The 12524-nt window shown below is 39.3% G+C and overlaps 1 protein-coding gene across 3 annotated transcripts in view; it reads left to right on the top strand.

The window, feature by feature from the left end:
- SECISBP2L (SECIS binding protein 2 like) overlaps nt 1-12524 on the top strand; it is a 43058-nt gene that overhangs the window by 18903 nt on the left and 11631 nt on the right. For all 3 annotated transcript variants that reach the window (XM_019533636.1, XM_019533635.1, XM_019533634.1), the window contains exons 5-13: nt 656-885; nt 973-997; nt 1917-2032; nt 4816-4947; nt 5613-5696; nt 7223-7390; nt 7542-7683; nt 9269-9438; nt 11449-11581. In XM_019533636.1, the coding sequence (XP_019389181.1) occupies nt 656-885; nt 973-997; nt 1917-2032; nt 4816-4947; nt 5613-5696; nt 7223-7390; nt 7542-7683; nt 9269-9438; nt 11449-11581 (1200 nt within the window). The remainder of the gene's footprint in view (nt 1-655; nt 886-972; nt 998-1916; nt 2033-4815; nt 4948-5612; nt 5697-7222; nt 7391-7541; nt 7684-9268; nt 9439-11448; nt 11582-12524) is intronic.

The following is a 12524-nucleotide window of genomic DNA, read 5'->3' as shown; positions in this document are numbered from 1 at the left end:
CCCCACGAATTTTTACCCAGAGGGTCTCTAGCTGTCCATGCTGGTCACCAACATCAGCTTGCAGGGACATGTAGCTTTCCTTCACATAGACAGCTACACCCCCGCCCCTTTTGTCAACACGATCCCTCCTGTACAGGGTATAGCCCTCTACACCTGTGGTCCAGTCAGTGTATACATTTCTGAATGTTTCTAAGAATCTAATCTGAGGATCTCCGTTAGGGTTTTATCCTTTTTTATTTTATTAATCCATGATCTGAAATGTTTTGCCGTGCTTGTTTGTTTCCCTTTGCCCTCTAAAGCAACAAGAATCCTGCTCCTTAATGTTAACCAAAAATGCAGCTCCACAGCAATTTTGACTTATCCAGGTGTTGTTGAATTTCCTCATTTAGAAGGTTCTTGTTATGCAATAGGCTGCATTTTGTTCAGTGCTAACCAACTCCTGCTTCAAGTAGATCTGGTAATGATCTGAAAATTAGATTTCCCCTCATTCTGTAAGATCGGTGTCTTTTGGGAGTTGGTTTTGGTTTTTTGCCTAGCTTGTAAAGTCTATCATTTACTAAGATTTCAGTAGCACTTGTTTCACTGTGAATGTTAATTTAATATATTTTTATATTTTTTTAACAATGGCTACTCATATCTGTACTTTGTCTTACAGATTTTCCTTCAGATATAGCTAACAAGTCACTTTCTGAGAGTGCCACTACAATGCTATGGAAGTCCAAATGCAGGCGAAGACGAGCATCCCATCCTGCTGCAGAATCATCTAGTGAGCAAGGGGCTAGTGAAGCAGATATTGACAGTGATAGTGGTTACTGCAGTCCTAAACACAGCAACAATCAGGCTGTAGCCATGACTTCAAGAAATGCAGATTCTGGTACAGTTAATGTAGGTGAACATCAATTAAGCGAGTAGGTCACTTTAGGATGGTGCAAAATAAACTTATGTTCTAAAACGTACATTTTTCCTTTTCAGGTTGTAGAACCATCAATAAATGCAGGTATGGTTTTGGTTTTTATTTGCAAAGAAAGTCTACAATATGTGTCATATTTTCAATGTCACATTGTCTTTCTACATTTTGCTAGTGCGTTTTCTTGGTCTTCATGGCTTGTTTTTTCTGAGCTCTGTCAAATTCCTTTGGAAGAGATGTCTTTACTGGTAATTTCGATGCCTCATGATAACACTGGATAACAATAATGTATTCATATTACTGTCATGCTTTATCCTTCACAATTTTTTGTTTTGTACCCCACCTATTGTATCGCATCTCTGCCAGATAACCTACTTGGCGCAACATTTGTCTTTCGTTGTATAACACAGAACAGTACAGCTTTTATCTTGATCAAGGGTTTTGAGTAGTATTCTACCCAAAAAGTAATCACTATGTAGCAGCTGCACTAAACTCAACTCTTAAAAAAGTTGACAGAAAAGGTGAAGAGTGTGGCCATCACTTATAGGACTGAACTTCAGCCAAGTACGAAACCAGTCTAAGGTCACTATTACCTGGTGTGCCTACCAGCAGGGTGCAAATTAAACGAGAGCTTGGGGGAGATCTCTGATCAGATTGCTCTTTCACCTAGGTGGACTTGTTAATCAATGAACTGGTATAATTTATTTTTGCAGGCTTCCCCCCACCCCAAGAGCCAAAGTATAATTTGAACCCTGTCTACCAGAATAACGAAATTTGACATCTGGCAGTTGAAGGCCTATTGGCAGTAGTATTCTGTTCTTAAAAACAGTTTTACCAAATTTGAGAGTTATAGGCATGGAAGTGAATTTTTCAGTTACAGGAATTGCATCAATGTTTTTTTTAAAAATATTTTTCTTTTCTGTGGTATCTGGAGTACTTGATCAGCATAGTAAGTTCTGCAATAATCACATGCTTTTTATATCTGTCTTTTTTTGTATCTTTTTTTCAGCTGGTCTAAGTTGGACTAATGTAAATTGTCAGGCAATTCAAAAAAAACCTTGGATAGAAAAAACACAGACGTTTTCTAGAAGTGGAAGGCAAGCTGAACAGAGAGATTGTTTGCAGGTACCTATTTTTAATTAATTTTTTTAGTTTTTTTGTAGATTGTACCTCAGATCATTAAGAATTAACATACATTAAATAGTGACTGAAAATGGAATAAAAGGGAGCAAAACTGCATGGCTGTTTAAACACTGTTTATTGACATAATCTAGGTATTGACATAATCTCTGCCAAACATAAGTAAAGTCTATAATCTGCAATTAAGGAACGTATATTTGTAAAGTAGTTTGTGAAATTAAGATACCTCTATAGAATAATTAGCATAACAATTTATATGTACTATATGGAGTGTTTAATGAATGCCTTAAACAATCTGAGTGAAATAAAGCTCATGTTAACGTTTGTTTGATGGTTAAAGAAATCACAAATATTTTGGTACATGAAGTCCCCGTTCCTGTTGACTGACCTAAAGTTGCTGAGCTCTGTTATATTTGTGGGAGTTTTGCCCTGTTAGTATTCCTGTAAAATCTTCTTTATGGAGGTGGACTATTAGATAGTTGCGTGCTGAAAACTATGTAAGGTATTATCCTAGGAGAAAATTGTTAGAGCATTTTAATTACTTCAGTATCTTGGTGCATGTTAGGATTGCTTGAGGGGGGTGCCCTTTCAAACCATAGATTTCATGATTTCATGAATGATGGCAACTTATTTGAAAAATTGTTAGTGAGGAGCTCTTTATGGGTTAGCACTAGCCTTTCATCGGGGCCCAGTAGTACAAATCTTGATATAAGATGCAAATTCTAAAATAGCTACTGGTTTACCTTAAGACCCTTGGATATTAGAAACCAGGTGAGGGGGAAGGGTGTTGTGTGTGTACACATGTGCCAGATGGTATGTCAGTGGGTGCCCCCCCCCGCCCCCCCCCAATCTTATGTTTTTTTTCTCCTCCTGTATATGAACATTGGAATTGGAGAAACTGATTTCCCCCTAAGTCTTCTAGGAATGCAGTAATTGTGGATTATCCTTATATACTCTGGTTACTTTGCGTCAATGCTGTTTGAAAACTAATCACTCCAAGCCACCCCACTTCAAGCCTGGATCTAGGTAGTGAGGGTGCTATGGGGTCATCCCATTCTGCTGCTTTCTGGTATGCTGAGATGGATCTTGGGCACAGCATTCGAGTGCGAGAGCAATTTTGCTGCCTCAGTCTGAGGTTTGGAGCTGTGAAGGCTTTTAAGAGACAGAAGGAGCTCATAGAGGGGGCTTATTTTTTTTGAGAACAGTTTTGAGAGTGAGGCAGAGCCAGTGTTGACACTATATTCCTGGTCAGTGCCTCTGGGTGTGCCAGGTGAAGAGAAGGGGCACCACCCTTTTTTTTTTATGAAATGTCAGTTTGACTGACTTTAAGATTACAGGGAAAGTGCCAAATGAAACAGACCTGGCACAGAGAGCTATAAAACATACCTGATTTCAGTCCAGCTCTTTGAACCTTAAGGAGAAGTTGTCTTTGAAACACTGCAACAAAAGGGCAGCAGTTAAGAGCATAGATTTAACTTGCTTCTTTCTTAAGTGGAACCTTACCAGCAAAAACTCATTCAGAAAGCTGTAGGATATTTGGATCTCTAGCCACTTGGAACATGCCTCCTTCTCTGTCAGTGCTTCTCATGCTTGACTCTGCTGTGATGCTCATAAGTGGGCAGTCTTTTGCTTCTCTTAACTGCGTTGGTTACACAAGGTAAAGTGTGCAAGCAGTTGAACTGACGGAGCTGCCAGCATGAGAATTTAAATTCTGCTCAAGGAGTGGTGGGAATCTTTACTTGTGCAATCAGGCCAAGAGATTAAAAGCTTTTTGTGCATTATTGGTGAAGGACTGAACAGAATATGAATGAGGATAGGCCAGAAAACAAAAGAAAGAGAAGAGAAAAGGAGAGTGATGTTTTAGTTCCTTGGTTTTATTCCTTGCTGGGATAAAATGGATACCTTTTCAGGCTTTTTTTTTTTCTTTCAAAGACAGCTTAGCTCTTTTGGGGAGTGAGAGAGAACAAGCAATAGCCTAGCAGGTAGGTCACTCTCCTTCTGTGTGGGAGGCCTGGGTTTCAGTCTGGTCTAGTTGCTCTGGTTCTCTACTAGGCTACAGTCTGTCTCCCTCTCTCTCTCTCTCTCTCTCTCTGTCTCGTCCAGCAAATATTGATTTAAATAAAGTATAAAAAGCTTAAGTAGGAGAGATGGAAACCTACTTTATCAAAATGGAGACTTGAACATGGATCTCCCACAGCTCAGGAGAGTGGGATGTTGTTTAAACATGGTACTTTGTATTAATATTACTGATTGTATGAGCAATGTTGTACATTATTATTGGTGGGTGAATAATATTGGAGAGAAGCTTTTCATGGAGGAAACATAGAGTTTTTTTGTAACCACCTCCTGGCTCTTGCCTTATTGCAGGAACGGGCAAAGTCCAGGCAGTGGTCTGGATTGGGCCCACGACAGACTCCATTTCCCAGCAGCTCCTACCTGTGTCACTCCTGTTCATTCCCATGAAGATCCCAGGAACAGTGGGGCTGTGGCAGCATGGGCTCAGTGTTTCTATGGAGGCTGGCCTGAGCAGTGCTGTCAGGGCACGCGGTTGGGTGGGGAATCTTGGCCGCATCTGCCATTTTCTGCTAAGCGCATGGTTTAGTTTGCTCTTCGTGTGGGGTAAAAACAGCTAGACAGTTAATTCAGGGCATCTACTATATGGCAAGTCTCTGTCCCCTTTTAATTTAGCTGCATTTTGTTTGCTTGTCTATAGACTTACTAAATTAAATACATTTTAATAATATTAATTCTAACTTTCTTGCTTTTAGACTGGTTTCAGATGCAGGGGTCATAGCACCTCTTCAGAAAGACGGCAGAAGTTGCAAAAAAGGCATGAGAAGCCCTTAACAACCAACCAGTTGAGTAGAACTGAACCAAGCCCTGAATCATTATATTTTGAGGTATTTTTCTATATTTATATTGCTTTTACACTCGCAAGCAGATGCAGATAAGGTCTAATAATGTTGAATGGGTGATACTTCTGGCTGCAAGTTAACTTCAGAGTTCCACAATAAAAAACAGATTTCATAATATGCATTGTACATCTAGCTTATATGCATACTGATGGGGGATTTCTTGGGGGAGGGTTGTCTTTTAAACAACTTATATTCAATATAGTCAAAGCGTACTTCATTTTTATTTAGTTGTTAGAATGGTAAATCATCTCAATGTCTTTCTCTAGAATTGCCATTTATTTAACATATTGTACTACTTAGTGCTTGTATTTTGAAAGCTGTTAGTATTCAGACTTTCTGCTTGAATGGGCATCTTCCTGATTGCTGCCGCAGCATAATCTAGAATCATCTGTCAAAATATTTCTGAAGCTGATCAGTTACAAGAAGACTATAAACTTGTAATTATTTCTCTTGTCAGTTTTTTTTTGTTTGGTTGGTTTTTTTTAGGATTTGAGTATTTGCTTTGTTACAAAGTGATATATAGTTCAGTTAGTTGAAACAGATTTGATTGGGGTTTTTTTTCCCATTCAAGTTTAATACTCTTGATTGGACATGTAAAGGTGACCTTCATTTTGAAAACTTTCATTTTAATATGCATAATCTTCATTTAGGATGAAGATGAATTTCCAGAATTAAACAGTGACAATGGAAGTGGTAAAGGTGGTGGCATTCAGCAAAAAATTACACCAAAAGTAGTGAGTAAAAGTTCTTGTGATGTTTCTGAAATAAATTTCTTTTTCTTAAAACAAGTTTGTTTAGGGTCTCGATTTGGAAATAGTGTATGAAAGTCTCTAAGCCGTCTGAAGAGGGGAAAAGGTAAAATTGTTGAAAAATGCGGAACATATAAATTCCCATAAATTTCTGTGGAAATGCCTTTCTAATATGTCTTTTATTAGCACTTCCCTCTAACTAAAATAGCACTTGAAAAACAGCATTAAAAAGCCAAAACCTTTGATTTTTTATTTTCCAAAGCTGTTTAACAACAGTGGTGCTATATGATGTATATGGGAACACATTTTTAAAAATCACTTAAGGAAAAAACATTGAAAGGCGCTGTAAGGAAAAAGTTCATGATAATATTAGGGGAACAGTTGAAGGAAAAATGCTTCTAAGAATGAAGCTAATTAGTTTACATATTCTAGTGTGTTGTAAATTAAAATATATTTTAATATAGTTAGTTAGAGGAAAAGCTAAGAGGTTTTGCAGCATCACTTATGTTCAGTGATGCATTTTATTTGAATGTTAGTTTATCGGATTAAAAAATAACCGGTCTTAAAAGTGGTTAAAGTTACACTGCCTGATTTGGGTTTTTTTCATATTTTTTTTAATTGTTTTTAAAATGACTACTGTTTGTGGAGGACCCAAACAAATGTTCGGTAAGTTTGGCTACTAATGAGTCATCACAGAGCACTGGACTCAAGAAACTGTTTAATCTGTATTAGGCATTTTTTGTCCTTGATGTACAAACCAAAGCAAGACATTCAGTTTAAGCTTCATTGGAGGAGGGGCTAGAGACTGAATATTTCATAAGAAAATTCAGCATAAAATAAAGAATTAAGAAATTGAATTTTCCCTTAGTAATGGATCTCAACAGTTTTGTTAAATCATGGCACAAAAAATACAATCTTAGACTGACATCTACAGAGCTTGCTTGATTTGTGCTTCTCATGTTTGAAAATTGTTCAGTGTGCAGTTGTTTGGTGCAAAATTTTGTATTTAAAATATATTGTGTGTTTTTTAAATGTCATTGCCAGAAAGTCAAATCCTGTTTGAGTCAATTGGACAAATATCTCATGTTGAAATAAGCCTGTAATAATTATTAGGATGTAAATGCAGTTAATATCTATTTTATTTACTTAGATGTTGTAGCCTTTAGTTTCCTCAAAAAGGGCTCAGGCACAAAATAGCCTATAAAAAAAACAAAATAAAATATTCAAATAAGATAACACAAGAAGACAAACTCCTTCCAAAATACCCAAAAATGGGTATCTTTCAGAATAAAGGTAAAGTGCTATGCAGAATTAAACTTCTTTTTAATCCTTTAAACTTTTTGACTTTTTATATAGTAGCTGAATTTTAATTCTTCCCATAGGGAATATGGTACTGGAGAATGCCTAATAGTCACCTTAAGTCAATCCTTTATTATCCTATCACATAAGTAATTATTTTTCATGCTGTAACAGCTGTTAATAACGTGTGTGTGCTTTTTTTACAACCTTAGCTGGATGACTTGCCTGAAAATTCTCCAATCAACATAGTCCAGACTCCCATTCCTATTACGACTTCTGTACCCAAACGTGCAAAAAGTCAGAAGAAGAAAGCCTTGGCAGCAGCACTTGCCACAGCTCAAGAATACTCTGAAATAAGCATGGAGCAAAAGAAACTTCAGGTCTCAAATTGTTTCATATTGTTGTGGATGGTGATGGGGTGTGATAATTCTTTAACACATTGGAGTTAGTGTTATCTTTTTTAAAATGGTTGCTCTTTTTAGCTCATTTGGTACACAGACACAGAAACGGTATACGGTGTTCATGTTACAGGAGGCTTTATCAAAAGCAGCTGGAAAGAAGAGTAAAACTCCTGTGCAGTTAGACTTGGGGGACATGTTAGCAGCTCTCGAGAAACAGCAGCAAGCAATGAAAGCCCGTCAGATCACTAACACTAGACCTCTCTCATACACCGGTATGTCTAACTAAATCTAGTTTTGCCTAGCACCTGTTTTGAGTGTCAGAATATGATCATTCTGAATTTGGTGAAGTTTCTCATATGATGGTTGCATTTCTGTAAGGTTATGGATATTTTAAACAAGGCTCACAATATTTTAAAACTTAATCAGTTTGCAATGTATTAACTATAAACTACTTCAAAAATTGCATTTTCTTAATCCCTGCACTTTTAGGTACTGCTGTGCCACTTGGGATACAATAATGAATTTCCATCTTATAAACTGACAAATGTTTACTAAAATGGCAGTTTTATCCACTACTTTCAATAATGCTAACCCTGGGGTTCTCAGCCTCCAGCCTGCAGGCCCAATGTGGGCTGCAGGGCTTCCCACAGACAAGGAAGTTCGGTGGCAGAGTAGTAGTGGCAGTAAATACAGCCACCCTTCCCCGCTGCCAAATTCCCAAACCCTGAGCCCTGTGCAGCATGTTAGAGCCAGGTCATGCCCCCTTCCCACAACCCTTTGGCTGGATGAAGCCATACCCTGCCCCTCCCGCAGGCTGGATAGGGCTGGGCCCTGCCCGCTCTCCTGCTGGGGTTGGGTTGTGGCTGGCTCAAGCTCCCTTCCACCCATGGGGCTAGGTTGGGGCTGAGCCATGGCCCCACTCTCCTGTGGGGCTTGGCCACAACCCTTCCCTCATCACTGGCCCTTGGCGGGGCCAGGTTGGAGTCAGGATGCCCCCCCCTTACACACACACACACACACACACACGCGCACACACACACACACACACACACACGCGCGCACACACACACACGGCTCTGCCACAACTGCCCCTGTGCTGAATTGGGACTTCCAGCCTGTGGACAGCCTGGGAACTGCCCATCCGGGCTATGGACCAAAAAGGTTGAGCCACCACTCTGCTATCCTGTTCCTGAGAAGTGAACCAAATGCAACCTGATAATAGACATGGTAACTTGCTTGCTACTTTGCAGTGCTCACATTTTCAGGGTGTCTTCTAGTCATAAATTCTGATTTAGCAAGGCTGTATCCAGCAGTTCTGCAAAGCTCTTTGATATATTCTGATGTCATCTTCATTCATAAAACATGTGTTTTGTCCTGGTACCACATGGAAACATCTAATTTCTTCTTTCGAAAAATGTGAAGTTAAGAAGGAGGAAAGATTTATTCTGTTATGCCAACTAATACATGTATTTGCTGATTCAGTATCCATGTCTAGATACAGGATATTTTATGTAGTGGGAATCTTACTATTCTACATAATTGGATTACAGTAGACACTTGAAGGAGTTGCCCTCCTAATCCTCGGTGGGGGAGGGGGGGTTTAATGCTCTACATGTATGTTTATTTTCCTGGAGTCAGTTATTGACTCTTTTTCCTAAAACGCGAAGCTCAATTGAATTAAAACTTAAATCATCTGGAATCAGAAGCACTTGGTGATGTGATTTTCCTGTCATTGTGCACTGCTTTTTCCAAGGAAGGAAAATGTTTTTTGAGAAGTCATTAGTGGAAATACTGAAATGTCAGTTTCCTTTCAGCAGTGTCTTTCACTGAGAATAATATGTAATTGCTTATATTTAGTTGGCAGTGCTGTTCCTTTTCATACCAAAGAATCAGCCAACAGAAAATCATTAACTAAGGGACAGCCATCTATGGGTTGCCTTAATCCTTTGGACTCAACTGCTCCAAAAGTAAAAAGAGGAAAAGAGCGAGAGATAGCAAAACTGAAACGTCCTACAGCACTTAAAAAGGTAAATGGCACAACCTCTTGAAAACTGTCGTGTTTCAGGATTTGAGAAATAAAATGACTTGGCATAATTATTTCAGTAATTTTTAGCTGTTGTCTGGTGGCATAGAGTATAGGACTGAGATGCTTGCATTCCCGAATTTAGTCCTGAGACCTGTGTCATTGTCTTGCTCTGTCATTTTACTTGTACATTTTAAAGCAGTTGCAAGGAAGTATTTAGATAACTAGATTGAACAGAGGTTCATTTGTGTAGAATAAGTAGCTACACTGTTGTGACCTGATTTGGTAGAAATCAATCTACATTGGTGCTTTCTAGTATGTAAAGCACTGAGGCAAAAGTCAACAACCTATGGTCCACAGGCCAGGTTCCGCCCCCAGAGGTCTAGTCTGGTAGGAGAGCTCACCAGCATGGAGCTGTGGTGGTGCTACGCACCCCCTTCGCAGCGTTTCCCTCTACCATGTCTGCACTCCCCTAGCTACAGGTGTTGCAGATCTGCAGCAATTATGAATACAAGCAACTGGTCATTTGGGGAGCTTCTGGCCTGCTGCCAGGGCCAGGTTGCAAGCTCTGGCCCATGCCAGCAAAAGGCTGCTGACACCTGCACGAGGGTGTTTTTGCTGCTTTGATAACTAACTATTTTTTCAAAAGGTTACATTAATACATTTTACCTAAATGCAAATGAACATTGTGTCTTCTCACGTTTAAGACTAACACAAGTATGGTGCAGCATGCCATGCGCCAGTGCAGTACGCATCAGGTTTCAGTGACAAAGCTTTGACCTGATCTTGAAATGGCCAGGTAGAATTTTTGCAAGACCATGTTAGTTTTGTTGTGAAGCCCAGGATGAGATTGAGATGCTTTTTGATAGAAATAAGCTTTCTGTGATGATCATATCCTGAATTTATATGGTCAGATCTTCTGTCCTGGCAGCGTGGGACTCGAAGGCTGCAGAACAGGGATTAGCAAACTTTGATCTGCAGGCCAAATCCAGCCCATAAGGACATTTGAACCTGTCAGGGAATCAGCAGCATGTTCCAGCCATGGCAGCAGAGGCATCCCCAGGCTCAGCATCTGCTGATGGGTGGGCATGCAGAGGGTTTGAAGCCCACAGTGGCGTCACAAACAGCAGCCTCTAGTGGCAGAAGGTTGTCAATCCCTGGTTTAGAGAGCAAAGACTTGATTAAGCTCCAGTTGTGATCCCCTAATCTTTGGCAAATTTGGGGTCATCTAAAGATGCTTCATCATGCACCGCAAGGAATGGCTTTCTCGTGATCTTCCAGATTTAATGGCTGCAGTATGCTTCTGATATTCCCTGGGAACAGCCCTTCCACTAGCAATGGGGGCCAAAAGCAAGTGATGTATAGCAGGTTACTCTTTACTCTGACCTTGCTATGCATGGATTCTCCTATGCCAGGTGATGGGTTGGAAAGTTCACATGAGCATTTCTCACTGTGAAAGCAGCAAAGAAGGGACAGGAACAGGGCTGAGAATCTGTTCCATGCATTTGATTTTCTTTTTTTTTCATTGCAACACTTGTTTGGCTATTTTGGTCTGTCTTGGTACTACAAAGGTCAACATCATTTCAGCACTTAATATTGTCCTTTTTCACAGGAAGGAATAGAAGATTATATTGTTGGTTTTTTTATTATGTTCGTGCACCAGGTATATTACCAAGAGTGGGAGTGAGAAGTAGTGAGAAAAGTGAATGTTCTTTCCATACGGAAGTTGGAAAGTATTTAAAACAAAAGCTGTGAAACCTCCTCCCAGCAGCAGTGCTTATAACATAAACATGTGTTCATACATGGTGGAAACTTTTTAAAATAAATTTTCCTTGTATCGTCCATCAGTTAAGGACTTCTTAAATGGGTAGTTTAAGTTGTGCTAAGACATTTTGACGTAGTAACACTGAAAGTAAACCCAGCATTTTTGTGTAATGGAAGTATCTTGCTCCACTGTAGAAATCTATAACCTGCAGGTTTCTAATTGATTGAAAGTTTGTATCTTTGTTTCTAGATCATTTTAAAAGAGAGAGAAGAAAAGAAAGGTCGTTCAACTGTGGATCACAGTCTTCTAGGATCTGATGAACAGAAAGAGGTTCAAATAAGTTTAACTTCTGACCAGTCTCAGGAGATAGCCTCACAAGAAGGTAAGAACTCTTACATTTTTATAACCCTTTTATATTACATTTCACTGATGTTAGCTTGTTATACAGGCACCCCCCACTTAACACTATTTCACTTAGCACTATTCGGCTATAACACCTCATTTTAAATTGATACCTGATTTCACTTAGCACTCAGCGAGTTTCATTAACGCTCACAGTCACTATCTTGGGTCATTAAAAACAATTGCAGGTGCCATCGTAGGTCGTCAAATACTTATGATTTCACTTAATGCTCATTGTTTCGGGAACCAGTTAGGAGCACTAAGTGGGGCTGCCTGTACACTGACTGTCTATTTCCCTTCTGAGGTGCTAGAAATTTGTCCAGAAGGCTTATATTCTAGGTCATCCAATATGTAAGATTCTTCCCAGTCTCATTGAGTCTAGTTTAAAAGACTAGAATACTAAGTCTCACACTTCATTTGAGTTGCTTCTTTCTCCTGGGCCACCCTATTAAAAAGCTTTTTTTTTTCTCCTGACATCTGGTAAAAACTTCAACTTAGTCATTGCCACTTCTAACTTGAATTTCTGTGGGGCCTTCTCATAAGCTGTTCTGTAATATTTGGAGTTGGTAAATGGTTCAAACCTTGCTTCCAACTTCAATAATCTACTATTCACTTAGCACTCATTTCTCAAAGTATTTCACTTGTGAGTACATGTGTTTAATATGCACTCAAATCCAAGACTAGGTCCCTCTTCAATGTAGTGGGAATTTTTAAAAAGCCTGATCTAGGTCAACAAAATGTAGCCTAAGTCTAAAAAATGTATCAGTGCACCTCTAATATTGGATATCGGATTGGTACTGATTTTCATAAAGAAAAGTGTCTGTACAGGTTTCCCTCACTAACCATGGTTCTGAGTATCCACACTTCAGAGAAGGGGGGGAGTACAGTCTGAAAATACCCCCCACGGTCCCCCTGGCCCTGCT

Source organism: Crocodylus porosus, unplaced genomic scaffold (genome assembly GCF_001723895.1).
Source record: "Crocodylus porosus isolate Cpor-Errol unplaced genomic scaffold, CroPor_comp1, whole genome shotgun sequence".
NCBI classification, from domain to species: domain Eukaryota; kingdom Metazoa; phylum Chordata; order Crocodylia; family Crocodylidae; genus Crocodylus; species Crocodylus porosus.
The sequence above is the reverse complement of the archived record's forward strand: the minus strand, read 5'-3'. Positions and strand labels throughout refer to the sequence as shown.